Genomic DNA, 19,797 nt, shown 5'->3' on the forward strand with positions numbered 1-19,797 from the left:
ACTTACTCTAAAAGGTGAAAATTTTGCCATTGGCTAGAAAGGTATTCTAAACAAATTTCTATTTGAGAAATGAGTTTAAAAACATAAATTATGTTTGCCTTATTGAAAAGCATATTTCATTTTATATTTAAATTTGAAAAGCTAAAATAAACTTCATTAAAATCTCTAAAACAAAATTGTCATCTGTCTCCTCATAAAGAGTTAAAGGACTTAATTTCTCTTTTTTGTATTTAAATCTGAAAAGCTAAAATAAACTTCATTAAAATCTCTAAAACAAAATTGTCATCTGTCTCTTCATAAAGAGTTAAAGGACTCAATTTCTCTTTTTTTATATTTAAATTTGAAAAGCTAAAATAAACTTCATTAAAATCTCTAAAACAAAATTGTCATCTGTCTCCTCATAAACAGTTAATGGACTCAATTTCTCTTTTTTTGTGAGAAAAATATCACATGAAATCTATATAATATTTGTTGACTTTACTTATAAGCTTTACATCTGTATTTTGAACCAAGTTTAAGAAATATCCAATACTCACCTACTATAAAACCTATTGAAAATTCAATTTTTTAAAAAAAGGAATAATAGTCTTATATACTATATTATAAAAGTGAATCAAGTCCCTTCACTTGAGATGAGCTTATTCTACTTTGTCCAGTTTGGGAATGACTTTAAGGAGCTGTATCTGAAAATGAAAGTTTTCCTATAAACAGCTATTAGCAATCACGATTTGCTATATAAAATTAGCCATATGAAACCAATGGGGGAAAAATTTCCTCTTGGAAAACCCATGGTGTATCTTTTCTCTCTTTCCAAAAGGAGGGAGAAATTGGCTTTTTTTTTTTTTTGATAATGAGGATCACTTACGAATATTATTTGTGTTTTCCCTAACTATGTCTGTCTTCAAAAGGTTGTCGGCCAGCACAAAAGCACTTTCCTCCACAGTGTCAAGTAACATGGTAGCTGCACGCAGCTGATCACTCGTCGTGAGGTCTCGCCATGCATTCAAAGCCTGTGGCTGGAGCAGGTTGTTAACTGTCTCAACCATTGCCTGCAGAGAGGAGGAACAGAATGACAGAGGTCTCCAGTGAGCCCACATGAACTGTCAGACATCTGAGAGTACATGCTTCCCAGCAAGCAGGGCACAGCAGTCAGCACGACTACAGCATTGTCCTATCTTCCCCTGTGACATGCTACAGCTGAAGGACTCATTATTTTCTACTGTAAACCCCATTTGAGTCTTTGCTAGGCAGGGGGAAAACCTGCTTGTATTTTGAATGACAATAAAAGAAGTCATACTTGATTCCTAGAATCAATAACTCATGCTTCCATATGATCGTGACTACTAAAACTAGAGAATGTGTTAAAACTGTATTTTTTGATTAAGGGAGAGAATTCTTTAAACCAAGCCCAGAAAGGGAAGCATTTATCTTTTTCCCATAGAGCATTCCCTCCCAAAATGGTGCCCCAATAGAACCAATCTATTTAAAACAAGAATAATTCATGGTTCTATTCCAAATAAGCTAAGGACTAGCTAAACATATCAATCTTCTTAGCCAAATAGGAAAATGTCAGAATGGCAAAAAAATATCACGACATATAAACTATAAGAGGCTTCCTATGGTTTGCATGCCTATAGAAACTTTTCTGCATGCTTATTTACCATTACTGAGGTTCATTAACAGTAACGCTGTTCTATATATAGTCCTCAGGTGTTTTTTTTTTCCCCTTGAAAGAATCAGCAGGTAAATTCACATATAGAGATGAATTACCACATTTCACATTTTCATCCATATCTCTGTGGGTGCAAAGCATCTGCTTTCCTGTGGTTTGCTTTGAGATCTAGGTTCCAAATAAAAGCAAATCTACTTCCACTAAGTTCTACTAGAGGGCTAATTTGAGCACATAAAAATTTCAAACTGTAAAAATATGAGACATAATTCCAAGACAATTATTAATGAACTGATCACTAAGATCCAAACTAGCTAGCCAATGCAGGAATAAGTTCTAGATGGCACATGAGTGTTTTTCAACGAGGCTAAAGTGTACTCTGTATTTGTCAAAAGTGGGACGAGACAGTAGACCCAAAGCAAAGAAGTATTTTCTTCCAGTTGGTATGTTCTTATTAATTAACTACAGACACCAAAGTCTGTTTGATAATGAAACACGTTGACTGTAAATTAACACTAGCTTCACTGACTAATTAGCCTTTTGTTAAAAATTGTCTTTCTTGACAATTTTCCAGATGCTAAAAGCCCTGGCCACAAACTGCCCCTGCTGCCACTGCTCATTACTCCTGAGCAATTGCTTCAAAAACCATTCACTGATTACTTAATTTCGTTCAACTTTGGAATTTTTGTCCCGATTAGTGAATCAGTCAGAGCAAATGCATATGGATCGCTATATCTAGCCACTCCATACCCCACACTATACCTTATATTCCATCCAATTATCTAACTTGGTCATCTTCTTGACATCTACCCAATTTCCCAAATAAATACTAAATTCCTACCTTTTAATCTTTGCAAATAGTAATCAAAACAATATTATTATTGCTTCTAGAAAGGGTGTATCACCTGATTCTCCAATGGTTCTCCTCAACATCACTTTGACTTCTCAAGCTAAAAAACAACAACAACAACAACAACAAAAAACCCTCTCTGTTCCACGTGTTAGTTTTTCTTTTTGTGTTTTATCACTAGAGTTTGGCACACAGTAAAAACTTAATAAATGCCTGAAAATTCATCCTTTCTTGATGTGAAGAAGGTGGAATTCAAAGAACTAAGTAAAGGCTAAATCTGTTTATTCTTAATACTTAACATTTTAAAAATAACTACTACAGTTTTTCAATGTAGACAAAAGATACATGCTTCCTCTGGATAAAACAGAAAAAGAACTGACTTCAGAATTATAGTGGCTGGGTGCAAATCTCAGATCTGACATCTACAGGATCTGGGTGACCTTGGTAAAACCACAACTTCTCTGGGCTTCAATTTCTTTATTTCTAAAAAAATAATGCGGTTAAACTAGATGAACTTCTAATGTTGTTTTTTTTGCCAGTTCTAAATCCATGATTCTACAGAGTTTTTCAGATGGTTGAACAAATTAACCAATTTGACTTAATGAGACTAGTCTATTTTGACCATTCATAGTATGTGCAATTAGGGTCCTGTTATTCCTCTAATCCTCCCACTTTAATCTTTCTGTGGTTCTTCTCTAGCTCCCATTCCCTGGAATATGAAAAACCAATTAATCAGTCACAACTGCCCAATTATAAAATAATATTTCACACTTACATGATACATTTATATTTTAGTTTTACAGAATATATTATTCAAAATAAAATACTGTTATGTAGGGAGCACAAGTATCGTCTCTGTTTACAAATGAAACAACGGAGGCTAAGAGAGGGAAATAAATTGCTAATAATGATGGATCAAATTATATATAAAAGCCAGGAAGTGCATTTATTCATGTTTTTGTTTTTTTATGCTTTTCTATGTCTATAAGTTCTAAATGTTTATCCATATATATGTTTCTATGCTATGCATGTATACTTAACAGACTATTTAATTCAGTAACTTTTTGTCTCATAAGAGGAAAAAAAATACGCATGTAAAGAAGCATATGCATAACCTTCCTTTAACATAATATAATTTTTCCTAAAATATTCTTTAAGGTTTTAGGGGAGAATATAATGAATAAATGAATTTAACTGTAGATTTATTAGATCATTGGGTTGATTTACAAAGGTCAGATCCATTTCTCTAAAGTTTTAACTACTGCTAGGACATCAGCATTTTTTAAAATTAATGAGACAAACTTGTTTTAATAACTTTTGGGGTTTTTTTGCATGTTTCTCTGACTTTTAATTTATATTCTAATTTGATAAAAAAGTAAGGCTGCTTCAGACTGTGTCACAAGACACTTTACCCTGAAGACTCTATGCACAATGACAAAGAACTTGTCAAATGAAATAATGCTTTTGAGATGTACAGAATTAATACCTAACTGAAGTAATCAAGTAATTGTGAGGAACAGATTTGAACATGCAATACAAAATACTTGCCAGATAACAAAACATCCCATTTTGCTATTAATCTTTGTGCTGGAACATGTAAGTAAACATGATTATTTTAAATAAGAGATCACATGATATAATGAACTAACTTGATATACATTGCAGTTGTAGCACTTAATTGTTGTGTATTTCTGGTTAAATTATTTTCTCCCTCCATTATATGAAGTCACTAGAAAGTTAATGCAGTTCATGGTCTTTTTCTTCTTTTTTTTATAAACATATTGGAATTCATGCATGCCAAATAGTGCTGTACTTGAAAGTAGGCACTATGGGAACCTATAATTCAGCAGTTCTGCAATGCTCAAAATATTTTTGCAACCACTCTTTTCAAATGGCCATCAGAGAGTCGATTCCCATGCAAAAAATTATCTCATCATTCCTCCCTTTTGACTTCAAGTGATATATGAACATTGTGACCATGATTTAAGTTAAAAGACCTGGATCTGGATGAGTTTAAACTCTTTCCCAAAATCAAATACATCTTCAAAGGCCAAATATTTGGCACACCTGGGGTTATGCAAGAGAACATGCCACTGGCTTTGAAGACAATCCTTAAAGAGGTGTTCAGAAAGTATTAGAACACCACTGAATAAATAACACTCATTTGGATGCATATATTCTGGAATGTTTGTTAAAAAAAAGTTCATGTATTTTATAGTCACAGTCCTTATAGTTTTGCTCTGGATCTGGATTCATGGTTTGCTGACTCCTCAGAACTTCTCTTTTCCTGCCCCTAACCAATCTCACCACTCAGTATCCTGACCCACTCTCTCCATCTATATGGTGGCAAAAGTTGCTCTGGGCCCTGAGCCTTGTGGATTTACCTAGAATCTAGAAATTTATCTAGAGTTTATTTATCTAAAGAATAATGCCCAGTTATTTGAATACTTCAAAAATGCCTGGTAAGTATATAGTAGTAGATAGAGCAAATATCTATGAGATGGTTGTAATGATTCAATCATAACTTTTCTTTTAAATATATTTTTAGATTCATTTAAAAAAAAGTTCCAAATTCTCCCCCTTCCTCCAGCTACTCACCCACCAACTGATAAGACAAGAAATGTTATCAATAATACGTGTAAAACCATGGAAATTACATTTCCATGGTGGCCATATTGCCAAAGAAAGCAAGAAAAAGTAAGTAAAAAAACTGCACTTAAATTTGTACTCAGTGTTCATTAGTTCTCTCTCTCTGGAAGTAAATAACACTTTTCATCATGGGTCCTTCCAAATTGTATTGAACTATTGTGTAATCATAAATTTTCAAGTGACAGTCTTTGATTCAATTTACAAAGTGCAATGACTTTTCCCGACCAAAAAAAAAAAAAAAAAAAAAAAAAAAAAAAAAAAAAGCAAAGCAGGTACTCTTGGTATTCTTCATTCATTAGGATAAGAACTGGAGATAGGGAGTTTACTTCCACCAGATTTAATCATTCAAATGTCACCTGTCAATTCTGCCTAAATCAGTCTCATATCAATCTTAAAATGCAATAATGTTCCTTTCTGCTTATCTGTGATGTTAAATACATTTTTGTGTTTGAAAGTAACAGTCTCTAGCCCTGTATCACTTGTCCTGGCCTGCAGCTGCCCTGAGGGGAGATGTTCCAAGATAGAAATATGATGACCAAGCTTAAAAGTTTCAAAGTAAGGGGACAAAAGCAAAAAGTGGAACAGAAAAAGGTCAGAACATGCAACCACCATTATCCCACAATGACAAAATGCAATTTTTTTGGTATAAGTTTCCAAATACTATTTGATTTAGAGTTTATTAGTTAAAAATAATACATGTTACAATCCCAAAACAAAACAAGGAAAGTTTTATTGGTCAAGGGAAATGGGAGAGGGAAAGGACTTTATGTACTGAACAATTTTTAAAAACAAATGATTCTGACTTAAAAAAGAAACAAAAAAGCAAATCTTCATGGCATCAGGCACATTATCCTTATTCTGTTGAAAAATTCACAGTGGTTAAATATATTATTCATAAACTAATTTTAGTTTAGTACATTGATCTTTGTGTCAGTTCTGTCATATTTGATTGTCTTTATTTTCATGTTTTCTCAAGCATTGGACTTTTGAACTGAATAATTGAATAAAATGCTCTTTTTTATATCATATATTATTTGTTATTGTTCAGTTGTGTTCCACTTTGTGGCCCTGTGTACTATAGTATGCCAGGCCCTTTTTTCTTCTACTATCTCTGGAAATCTGTCCAAGTTTATATTTGTTGCTTCCATGTGTTGTATTTGGGAAGCTGTAAGATGACAGAGGTACTTGACACTATCCATTTTATCCTCTGCTCTACTTTTTTCTTTTTACCTTCAATCTTTCCCAACATCAAGGTCTTTTCCAATGAATCTCATCTTCTCATTGTAAGGCCAAAGTATTTAAGCTTTAGTTTCAGTATTTGACCAACCAATGAATATTCTGAATTAATTTCTTTAAATATTGACTGACTTGATCTCTTTGCTGTCAAAGTACTCTCAAAAGTCTTCTACAGTACCACAATTCAAAAGTATTGATTCTCTGGCACTCATCTTTCCTTATACTCACACTCATAATTTGTAGTGGAAAAGTCATAGTTTTGACTATATGGACTTTTGCTCTCAAGGTAATGTTTTTGCTGGGTGCAGTCCACATTTGCCATAGTTTTCCTACCAAGAATCAAATGTTTTTTAGTATCATGGCTGCAGTCATCATCCATAGGGATATTTGTGCCCAAGATTATAAAATCTGACACTACTTTCATTCCTTTTCTATTTTCTAGGAAGTGATGGAAGCAGTTACCAAGAACTGTTTTTTTTTATGTTATGCTTCAAGTCAGTTTCTATGTTCTACTATAGTATAATATTTTTCTATCTTTATGATTAACATATTATACTTTTGAAAAAAATCTGTCAGCCTTCTTATTTTTCTCAAGGATTTTTTTTTGAAAATAATACTTTATCTTTTCTTCTTGACATGTTACATTACTGAAAGTTGCAATTACAAATAAGAAGCAAGGGCAATGAAAAACCATTGAAATGATTCAAGAGATTCCTCACTGAATAGCAAAATATATCTGAAATATAAATAAACAAACCTAAAGATAACAAATAAAAATGATCTTTAAAAGTCCATTATTTTCTTCATGTAGGTCTTTAATTCCAATATAACCTAGATCAAAAATTCTTTGATTTAAAATGAGAATGAAATCCTAGAAATCCTAGCTATGGATTTAAAAAGAATTATTCTGGCATTTTTCTAACTATCTTCATTTTTCCTCTTATAGTATTGGTTAGGAATAGAAAAATGAAAAGATTTGTTGTGTTGGCTAGGAATGAATGAAATAACCTTCTGTTTTAAGAGAATTGCTGCACCCAGAATTTTGATATTCACAATGCTGGAAGAGTCATCACAATGTTTTTCAAAGGGCTCCATTTTATTAAAAAGTAAGGCAGATCATCCATATTTACAAGAGAATTTAAGGAGGTAGCAGGGTACACTGTCTAGAACAGTGGCCTTTGGAGACAATCCTGCTTCAAAGACTTACTGTGTGGTTCTTGGGCAAGACAGTAGAGGTGGAAGGGAGTAGATATTTATATTGGCACTTTTAAAGTGCTTTACAAATATTTCATATCATCCTCACAATAACACTATGATGTAGGTGCTATTATTATCCCTATTTTATAGCCCCAAAAGAAGAAAGCAGAGATTAAATTACTTGCCCAGGTAAAACAGTTAGTTAAGATTTTGAGGTCATATATGGACTCAGGTCTTCCTGATTCCAGTCCAAGTCTATTTAGTTTACCTACTTTGCTGCATTCAAGTGTCTTAACTTCTCTTAGTCCAAATATCCTCTTCTGGAAAATGAGGAAAGTGTTACCATTTACCTCCAAAGTTGTGTTGAGGATCAATTGAGACAAACATATCAAAGCACTATGCTGGCTATAAGCAGCAACAGCAGCAGCAGAAGCAGAAGAAATCAAAATTTAAATTTTTCTTCATCGTCTCACTGTGGGGAGGGAAGGAGCTGTGATTTCATCAAAACACACAATGAGAAACTCTACCCACCTGTTCTTTAGCTTAGAATTTTAAAGAGTTACCTAGGTCTGTGAGACATGGACTTGCTATGAAGAATTGTTGGAGTCAGATGCATGTTGATCAAAGCATGCTGTCTTTCACATCAGTGTATTTATGGTTTTATTTGGGGGTTTTGGTTATATATGTGTGTTCTTTTATAATAATGACCAATATGAAAATATATTTTGCATGATAATGAAATTAAAATTGAAAAAAAAGACTTGTATATGGTCTTTTAACTCTGTCTAACTGAAGCCAACCATTTGCTATGTCACTCTGATTTAGCACCATTGTATATATTTTTTAATATAAAAGACATATGAAAATCATCTTTTTGTATTCAAAAGGGAAATTTCAGTTCTTATTTCCTATTTCTTAAATAGCACAATTGATTTTATTACAATAACAAGAAACTAATTGCTGAACACATTGGGCAAACAGTTCTGTGGTAAGGACTATGTGACTCAACAAAATCCATGTGGTTTAAAATAATTACTACTTTCTTAAATGTGTTATCTTCAATTACAATTATTAAACTGGTTTAGATGTCAGGCATTTGGGTCTTGCCAAATACATCTATGTCATGTATTTATATATAAACAAAGGAAGTTATAGACTTGGCTCAAGTCTCCATCTTAATTAGTTTCCATTTGACCAAAATACTAGCTTTGTTTGTTTTAGTTGTATATCAGTAAGTGGAAAAAAAAAACTGCAGGGGGAAAAAGCTAAAAGAATCTTTTCTTATCCTGCCCTAGGAATAATTATATAATGGTTTTAAAAGTATAGAAAGAATCCTCATTCTCACTTTCTAATCAGAGAATAGGTGATGTGGAATGATTGTAACAGAGGTTGTGATAGGACTATTTAAAAAGGCATTGACGAAATCCTGATCCCCGAAACTGTCTCAAAACCCTATTTTTTTCAGAGGTGGTAGGATTTGAAATGGATATGTTTAGGATTTTGATCAAAGAGGAGAGAGTAAATATTTTAAACCAGAGGAATGGCATATACAAAGAAACATAGGCAAGAAAACACAACATGGACTCATTCATTCATGAAGAGGGGCATCTCTGTGACAGAGTGAGCATCAGATTGTTGAGCCTGGAGTGTGAAAAACCTCAATCTAAGTCTGACCTCTGACATTTATTAGTATGAATATGGCTCACACTATAGAATACAATTGATTAGAAAAAGTATTATTTATTTTAAGAAACCTTATTTCCTTAAAAATGATAATATCTTTAGCAATGACTGATCACTGATTGTGATTTAAATGAAACCATATATGAAAAACATTTTATAATCTGGAGGTTCCTAAATACCTGTATAAGGAACTACTGAATTTTGGAATTTTGGATCAGACATTGGATCAGAAATTTGGAATCAGACATTGTCATTCATTTAATAAAGATTTCTTTAGTGCTTTGGTGAGCTCTACAATCTGATAGAGAGTTTGAGGATTTTTTCTAGAAAGATAAATCAAACACTTAGCTTAGAGACAACTTTATTGGCCCTTATTCCTGCAGAGATGTGTGATTAATTAATTTTTGTTTGAAATGAAGGATGGAATATTTGTTTTTTTAATTCTATTAACTAGAAATATCTTGTCTTCATATTTTATTATGCAGGGAAGTAATATAGCACTTTGAAATACAGAATCTCAGATGTGGATAAGACTTTAGTGTCCAACTTGTACATAAGTAACATGTTTTATAATAACCCCAAGAACTGATAAAACCATTGTTTGATTATTATTATCATTATATCATTAAGGGGAGATCTTCAACTTCTTGGAAAAGCCGATCAAAATCTTGAATAGTTCTAACTATGAAGAACTTTTTCCTTATATCAAACCAAAATCTACCTTGCTTATTAAATGTTCACTCTCTATAAGGCATTGTGCTAAATTTTGAGGATTCCAAGAAAGATAACATTATCACTCCAGCTTTCAAAGAACAGCAAACATTCTGGTTGAGACAGTAACGCAAACAACAAGATATAAAAAGAATAGATGGAAGACTCTTTGAGAAAAGATGGTATCAGGATTTTTGACCCCCTCAATGCATAGAATGCTTTGGGTTGAATCTGCGATGTATCACCGAGTTGGAAATCTTGGGACTTCTGGATGACTGTGGCTAACAGGATTTTAATTCCTGTGTATTCTTTCCCAATCACATCCATTAAGTGATTAAATCCCTGTGTGAATGTATCAAAGAGTTTCTTTTCCTAAATTTGGTAAATACCATGTATAAGCAGGTTTTTAGGTGTGGTAGGGGATATGAAGATGATACAACCCATTATCTTTTCTGAATAAATTTATATTGAATTAGAAGAGATTATATATATATATATGTACCAGAATGTTGATAATTCAATATATAATATGAAAATACAAATAGAAGAGGATAAGACTTTATATTTTTGCAGGGATAAGAACACAAATGAGTAGACAAGTTTGGTTAGAAGGGAGTTTTCTTATATGAGACCAAATGGACTAGAAAATAATCTGGAGATCCCTAAATACCTGTATAAGGAACTACTGAATTACAAAATGAAGAGTCATTGAAGATTTTTGAGCAGGGAAGAAAATAATCACACCAGTATGCTGAAGAAATTAATTTAGTGGTAGGTTATAAGATATTTTAGAGAGGGAGAGAAAAGAAGCAGGGAGATTAGTTAAAGGCTTTTAAAATGAGTTAGAAATGAGACGATAAGACTAAAAGTAGTGGCAATGGAATTAGAAAAGAAGGGATAACTGTATAAGATTCTGTTGAGGAAAAATCAATAGAAAATGATGACTGACAGGGTGGGGAATAAGGCGAGAGAGGGGGTGGAGTTATAGATGACTTTTAGATTTCAAGCCTGAACATGCAAAAAAAAATAATTGTAGCAGAGATGTTATGAGAAACAACTGGTTGGTGGAGAAAGACTGAGTTCATTTTTAGATGTGTAACATTAGAGATAAGCTATTGCTATAAAAATGTCCAGAAAAAGGTTTGATAAAGAGGATCAGAGTTTGTGAGAGGAGGTACATCTGGAAACAAAGATTGTTTATTTGTTCATTTGTTCACACAGAGACAGTTGAAATTATTGGGATAGAATCTCAAAGAAGAATATATAAAAAAGTGACTAATCTATTATCCTTTGGCCCAATAATCCTATTATTAGGCATGTATTCCATGAAGTCAAACACAGAGACAAAGGTCTAATATTTGATAATATTAATTTTGTGGTAGAAAATAAGAAATAAACTGGATTTTCATGGATTGGAGAAGAGCTGAAAAATAAAACTATAGTATATACATATATTGTAATACTACTGTGTAAGAATAATAAATGACAAATGTGAGGAATACAGAGAAATTTTGAACAGTTTGTATGAACTGATACAAAGCAAAATAAATAGATAAACATACAAGACAAAAGAAAAGTGAAAACATTCAAAGAAAGAAAGTTCAACTTTCAAATAAAATGGAGGTTTTATATATACACACCCTATATAGATAATAAAATATACTTCCTCATGGCACAGTGGTGAGGAAAAGCAGGAAAGAATACTAGATATACATATCTTATGTCTTTTTGATTATTTTCATTTCTTAGAAGGAAAGTGCCTAATGTGGAAAGACAAAGTGCATAAATAAAATGCATCAATAAAGGGAAAGATAAAATTGAGAATATAGTTCTTTTTAATAAATACTTTACTTCAAAGTTGAGTTGTAAGACCCCATTCAGTTAAAAATGTCTGAGTAAAAGGTACTGAAAGGGTCCAATATTCTCCCATATGTACTCCATCAATTTTAAAAAAAAAAAGAACACTATTTGAACAATATCCAAGAAATTGAAAGAGAAGTATCAGTAAAGCTTTTTATCCAGCCCAGGACTGTACAAAAATAAAGCCTAAGAATTTGGGTCCAACAAGGGAGATCCTGCCAGAGAAACTAGCATAGGTATAGGTAAATAAGGTGGAAGCTCATGATATCATGCTGACTAGGGAAGCCCACAGCAGCATGTAATGTATGGAAGTCTTAAAGGGTATAAAAGAAAGTACTGAACATGTTTGCCACTCATCTCAGAGTAGTCATACCAAGAGAAGTGGAATGCAGTGGAAGTAATCTAAGAAACTGAAATCAGTACCAAAGTACCAAATGGACCTGATAAGATACATTAAAAACTACAAAAGAAAAAATGTGCATCAGCTATTGGAAGGGGGAGGGTGAAGGGGAAAGTAAAAATATGAATCATGAAACCAAGGAAAATTTTTCTAAAAAAAAAAGACTACAAAAGAGAGAGTGGAGCTTGGACAAATTACAAAGTACAAAATAAGAAACTAAGTATAAAAATATGAATAAGCAAAAGATGACACCAAATTTTAAGAAACAATATAATGTGTCATAAGACACTCAAGAAATAAATTCAGATTCCATAACTATAAGCAAAGTCTTAGAAGGGGAAAAACAAAAAAATGACTATATGTATACTGAGTCTCCAAAGAAATGAATGTGTGTATGTACACCATATATATATATACATATATATGTATATATATATATGTGTGTGTGTGTGTGTATAAACATATTTAAAAACTAAATTGAAAAAGGATAAAAATAATTCTAAAGGAAAGAACTAGAAGAATAGAATAAATAGCATATAATAGATTTACTATGGAAATGAGTAGTTCAGAATTATTAGAATAAGAAGATAAATTAAAAATAGAATTCAGTCACTCCAAGAAAGAAGTTCACAATGAAAATTCTCAGGAATATCAAAGCCTAAATCCAGATAAAATATATTTTTTCCTAAAGAGGGGAAAAAACCAATACTACAATCAGAGAGAGAGTTTGGGTATCAAGGAAAAATGGTGATTTGACCAAGTCTTCACATTAGATATAATATTACAAAAGGCAAAATATAAAAGCTTACAATGAGGAATAAGTTACTTTTATAGATTAAGTAAAGGCCTATGGGGGAAAATGGATTTTTAATAGGAAAGAGTATTTTCAACTTTTCCTCATGACAAGAATAAAGCTGTGTAGAAACTTTTGAATGCAAACCTGAGAGTTAAGAAAAACTAAGAAAAGTTAAATATGTTTGAATAATGAATAAGCGTTAAATAATGAAGTACTTAAATTTTAATGGTAGGAAAAGAGACAAGTATCCCTTAGAATCCTAATGACTCAGAGAATCAGAAAGAGAAACAAAAGAGGAACTGTGGGTGGTTTTGTTGTTTTTATGATCTTTGAAAAAAGAAAAGAAAAAGGAGACTTTAGGAAAGAAGTGAAAAAAACAAAAAAACTTTGGAGCTGACCATTTCTCATAATTGGGATATAGGATAAAAATAAAACCAGTTTTTAATTACTGGGAATAATGAACCATCTGAAGTGGTGATATATTCAAATTAGCATTATTAAAATTATTCTTATGTAAAATAAAGTGATTGGTTCCAACTCACTAGAAATAGTAGTATGAATCTGACTAATATGACCACTTCAAAGAACTGACTTTTTCCACTACTTTGGACCTAGTTGCAGGAAAGAAGGAAAAATATGGCAGTGGAGAGAAAAAAATGAACCACATGAATTTTTCTGAACGAGACAAAAAGAGAGTTTAACACATGTGCTCATGCATTTATAGACATACACACACACTCACAAATATGGTATGGTAATACATTAAATTCAAATGGAAAACTGGGAGATAGAAGGAAGAGGGGTCTTAAGAAAGCAGATAAAGTTGAAGAAACTAGCTAAACTAGCTAAACAAATTTCAGTTCCATAGGGTGGACCAGGAAGGAAGGATTTATGAGAGAAGAAAAAGTTTAAGAATCCTTAGTCAGATTCAAGGCTAGGGGAAGAGAGATGGCTCAGTAAAGAAGAGGTAGATCTTTTCAATTATAAATAACAAGAGTTAATTACATTCATTCTCTTTCCCTACAATCTTCTTAAAAAAGAGAGGGGGTGAGGTTGGAGGGCAATTTCAGGAAAACATATAAAAGAATTTGATGGAAATAAATGCACAATTACCCATAATAATATTGAAAGAGTTAGATGAACTCATCACAAAATGGAAAATGTTGAGAATGAGAGATTCATTTATATTTATTTAGTTTGACTATTTATTTGTTAGAAGGCAGGGTTTCCTTTGGGAAGGAGAGAGACTAGAAGTAATAATGCAAAAAAGATTTAAAAAAGGAATAATAAAGTTTTTTTTTAAGCCTGGAGAGAATAGGAATTTGAGAGAGAAGCTTAGGTAATCAGATAGCTTTGGAACTAACATACTGAATTTATTATATACTTAGATAAAGCAAATTATGATAATATAGTTTCATGCATTATCTTTTTTACATGCAAACACTTTTGTATAGGAATATTTGTGCTGATCAAGTTTGGGATAAGAAAAATTAGCATGAATTAAAAAATAATAGCTGTGGTATATTTAATAATAAATCTGTCAAATATATTTGTTCCATCACAATTTTAAGAAAACTCACTGATTCAGATTTACTTAAACAATATGATATGATCAGACTTCGTTAACTTAAGAGTTTTCTTAAAAAAATTGATGTTCATTGGTAGCAGGACTAATGAAATTTTCTAAGTAGGCTCTATTATGCCTGTCAAGTGAGTCTTAACTATCCCAATGACATTTGTGTCTCTCATTGCTCAGCCCATTATCATTCATAATCCCAGATGATTTCTAGCAACTTTCTTGATAATTGTTAATAATTCCACATTTGCTATGAGACAGTACTTGACTATGACCTCTTATGGCACAGAGTGACTGGGAATGATATTGAAAATTTCAACTTATTTTACAGAAGTCAAAACTAATCAATAAGTGGAATTATTATTTTTCTTGATGTAAAATTTAGTTATAATTCAAAAGATAGCAACATCCCATTTAATTGTATCCCGAACAATTGCAACTGCTCCAATTCAAGAATTTCTTTTTGACAACAAAAAACAATAACTGATATTCTAAGTTGTTGATCATACTTTGTTAAGGGAATGTCTTGGATGTTTGAATCTACATGCAATTGAAGCATATGGCCTGAGAACGAAATGAACTATGCTGGTTTGGGAAATCATTTGGGTTTTTAGAATATTACTGCATTAATTGAACATTATAATCTCTGCTTAAAGGTTAAAAGTCAAAGTAGATAGCTTGGCTTATATAAAGTTGATAAAAATGGATGAGGACAATATTCTTTTAGCTATTGTTAAGTAAGAAAAGTGAAATGAGAGTTCGACAAACACATTAAAATCTTCCTAGTGGGAGTAGTCTTCAGGAGTTTTGATTATTTTTCCAGTCATTAGATGATTCCTACCTCATACTACCCAACAAATTACAATACTAGACACAAATTGTTCTTTTAAATACCTGGACAAGAAAATCAAAAACTAATTGGAAATTAAATAATATGATTCTCCAAAACCAATTTGTCAAAGAAGGAATCATAGAAACAATCAACAATTTCATTGAAGAAAATGACAATGATGAGACATCTTACCAAACTCTGTGGGGTGCGGCCAAGGCAGTACTCAGGGGGAAATTTATATCCTTGAGTGCATATATTAACAAATTAAGGAGGGCAGAGATCAATGAATTGGGCATACAACTAAAAAAATTAGAAAGCAAGCAAATTAAAAATCCCCAGATGAAAACTCAATTAGAAATACTAAAAACCAAGGGAGAAATTAATAAAATCAAAAGTAAAAGAACTATTGAATTAATAAATAAGACTAGAAGCTGGTACTTTGAAAAAACAGATAAAATAGACAAAGTACTGGTCAATCAAATAAAAAAAAGTAAAGAAGAAAACCAAATTGACAGTATCAAAGACGAAATGGGAGACCTAACCTCTAATGAAGGGGAAATTAAGGCAATCATTAAAAACTATTTTGCCCAATTATATGGCAATAAATATAACAATTTAGGAGATATTTGACGAATATTTACAAAAATATAAACTGCCTAGATTAACAGCAGAAGAAATAGAATACCTAAATAATCCCATATCAGAAAAAGAAATTGAACAAGCCATCAAAGAACTCCCTAAGAAAAAATCGCCAGGGCCTGATGGATTCACAAGTGAATTCTATCAGACATTCAAAGAGCAACTAATCCCAATACTATACAAATTATTTGATATGATAAGCAAAGAAGGAGTCCTACCAAATTCCTTTTATGACACAAATATGGTACTGATTCCAAAGCCAGGAAGATCAAAAACAGAGAAAGAAAACTACAGACCAATCTCCCTAATGAACATAGATGCAAAAATCTTAAATAGAATACTAGCAAAGAGACTCCAGCAAGTAATTAAGAAGATCATCCACCATGATCAGGTGGGATTTACACCAGGAATGCAAGGTTGCTTCAACATTAGGAAAACCATCCACATAATTGACCATATCAATAGTCTAACAAACAAAAACCACATGATTATCTCAATAGATGCTGAAAAAGCCTTTGACAAAATACAGCATCCATTCCTATTGAAAACACTGGAAAGTATAGGAATAGAAGGACTTTTCCTAAAAATAATAAACAGTATATACCTAAAACCATCAACAAACATCATATGCAATGGGGATAAATTAGAAGCCTTCCCAATAAGATCAGGAGTAAAACAAGGATGCCCATTGTCACCTCTATTATTTAACATTGTACTAGAAACACTAGCAGTTGCAATTAGAGAAGAAAAAGAAATTGAAGGTATCAAAGTGGGCAAGGAGGAGACTAAGCTATCACTCTTTGCCGATGATATGATGGTCTACTTAAAAAATCCTAGAGAATCAACTAAGAAGCTTGTAGAAATAATCAACAACTTTAGCAAAGTTGCAGGATACAAAATAAATGCACATAAATCATCAGCATTTCTATACATTTCCAACACACTGATTATTATTCTGATTGAAACCTACCATCCTTTTCTTTATTTCCTCCATGAATTCTTCTCTAGGTAAGTTGTACGTGTCTTCTTTCACCACATGATAAACATGGCAACATGTAGTGTTTGATAGATAACACATGTATAACTCGTATATTACTTGCTGACTTAGGAAAATAGTAAGTTTGGGAGGAAAAGAGAGAATGTGGATTGCAAAGTACGATAAAATGATTATTAAAAACTACACTTTTGACTTGTAAATTAAAATTTAAAAATATATATTATGCCTTTTTTTGGTGTTAAGCAACAGCAAGTGGCAAATTTGTGACACTTTTCTGATAGTTTCAAATCTTTGATCCTGCTATGTAACTAGTTCTGTTTGTGGAGTATGACACCACTATGAAGCTTTTGAATCGCTCCAATGCATCTGTGATTTCATTAATGAAATTCTCTTATAATCCATTCATGCCTAACTATTCTATGAAATTTTTATCAATGAGTTTCCACAAATAAACCACATTAGATCCCTCTCCTCACCACCAAACACATGGTATTATAAGGATATCAATGGAACACATTGATTACTGGACAGGGATTGAACTGGACCTCTATTTTCCTTAGCATAGGGGACTTTCACATGAGAAAATCCAATCAATATAGGTTAGAACCTTCTCTGACCTTTTAAGTGCCCAGTCAGTATGTGCCATAGGGAAGAGAAGCCATACTGTCTGTATTCTAGACAAAACAAACAAATAACATCAAATATACATCCTTCTTGGGCTTGTCTATATCAAATAAACAAATAAATGAATGGATATATGAATAAATAAATTAATGAATGACTGAAAATTAATAGTTGGGTGGCTGAATAAATACATTAATGAATAACAGGAAAAAATTGTTACCACTATTCTTCTCATCAGATTTTCCCAAACTTCTTCAAGGGTAAAGTCTGCACAAAGAACTGGCAGGTATTAGTACTTATTTAATATTAAACCATGTGGTTCAGAGTACTAGATTTCAAGTCAGAGGAATCTGGACGAAATTAGTTATGACATTTCAACTTACATGACTGCAAATCCTTCTTATGTCTCTCAGCCTCAGGCTCCTCAACTCTAAGAAGATAAAATTAAACTCCAAGGCTTCAGAGGTATTTTCCTTATAATCCTAAGATCCTAAACTTTGACTTGATTATAAAAATTAAATCTAAAATTGAAAAAAATAAATTTGAGAATTAAATCTCAAATCTAAAATTGGAACTTGGCAGAAAGAAAAGAAATATTCTATGAACTTCCTACTATATGAAAAGCCTGAAGGATATTTTAAAAATAGATGAGACATGAGCTGTGTCATTAAGGATCTGATAGTCTAATTTTATAACAAAAACAAATAAAATCTATTAGCAGTAGATTATGGGATCACAGACATTGACTTTTGCTTGAATCTTTTTCTTGAAAACTTCCATAAGAAACATGTATTTAAATGATTAGTGGACCATTTGGTTACTTATAAAAACAAATCATGAATGTTGAAGGTAAATTTATAAAGTCTCTACTTTTGCTTTTTCTCACTTACTTGCCAAGTGAATTACTAAGGAATTATCAAAAGTAATGTTCTTTTTACTAGTCTACGTCTATCGTCAACTCCATTACAGAGATTCCAAAGAAATCAGGTTTATAAAATGGGTTACTGAAATGTCTCTATAACAAGATATTGTGTACCTCTATGATTTTGTATATAAATATACTTTGTTTAACACCATACATGATTTCAATATCTCTCAGGACAACTATGACTATTTGTAAGCATTTACTGACCATATCAAATACAAGGTGAGTCTTTAAAAATAAATTATTATTATTCTTTACCAAAGGAAAACTACTCTGCTATGGTAAATTGGAGTGACTTTCTTTGATACCCCTTTGCTTTTAACAATAGGGTACAGAACAGCAGAAACATGCAGGGTGCAGATTTATATTTTCTCTCGTACTGACACAAATCAAGTGCAGGTTTATCAAGCTGTGAAATATATTAAGTTCACAGAGTCTTAACAAAGGGTTACCAACCACAAAAACCCACTGTGAATCAAACTACTTTCAGATGTCCTTTTAATTATATTAAATGAAAGTTTGGGTTGGCTTTGATGCTTATGGGCAAACATCTAAATCTCTTGAAAGAGCTGCTAAAAGTACTCCCTGTTGCTATAGTTAATATACTACATTGTATGCACACTGCTAGCCAATTTATTCCAGCCACTTTAACAAGGATATCCAGCCTGACAGGCCACACAGAATAGTATCAGAAGTCAAGCAAAGCACAAATCATTAGAGGACTCAAAAGTTGTTTGACACGCACCACAGAGCTCTTTGTCATACAGCCAATTAAGTGACCAAACAAGGAACTTGAGAATCCTCATTAATTTCTTCCTAGTAGTATAAATGGAGGTTAGAATCTTTCTTGTCATATGTACCACAAGCAAGCAAGGAAAACTGGCCTAATTCAATTTGCACTCTGTCATGAAAATGCAAGTAACTCCTTTGCTTCACAGGAAAGTAAGCATTTGCAAAAAAAAAGAAAAAGAAAGGAGAAACGCAGAAATGTTTATATATCACATATGCAATCAGCATCTGTATTATCCAACAAAGCATATTCTATGTTTCTTAGTACTCAGTATGTTTAATGATTTTCAATCCTTGTGACTGCCTTAGGATATGTTGAAGTAAAGGATGTGATTTAAAAAAAATCTAATATACAGGGTTTCAT

General features: G+C 32.1%; 1 protein-coding gene across 18 annotated transcripts in view; it reads right to left on the minus strand.

Annotated features, from left to right (window-relative positions):
* ADGRL3 (adhesion G protein-coupled receptor L3) overlaps window positions 1-19,797 on the minus strand; it is a 525,728-nt gene that overhangs the window by 158,280 nt on the left and 347,651 nt on the right. For all 18 annotated transcript variants that reach the window (XM_044681578.1, XM_044681583.1, XM_044681575.1 and 15 more), the window contains one exon: window positions 866-1,049. In XM_044681578.1, coding sequence (XP_044537513.1) covers window positions 866-1,049 — 184 coding nt within the window. The remainder of the gene's footprint in view (window positions 1-865; window positions 1,050-19,797) is intronic.

The sequence above is a fragment of the Gracilinanus agilis genome, chromosome 6 (genome assembly GCF_016433145.1).
Source record: "Gracilinanus agilis isolate LMUSP501 chromosome 6, AgileGrace, whole genome shotgun sequence".
NCBI classification, from domain to species: domain Eukaryota; kingdom Metazoa; phylum Chordata; class Mammalia; order Didelphimorphia; family Didelphidae; genus Gracilinanus; species Gracilinanus agilis.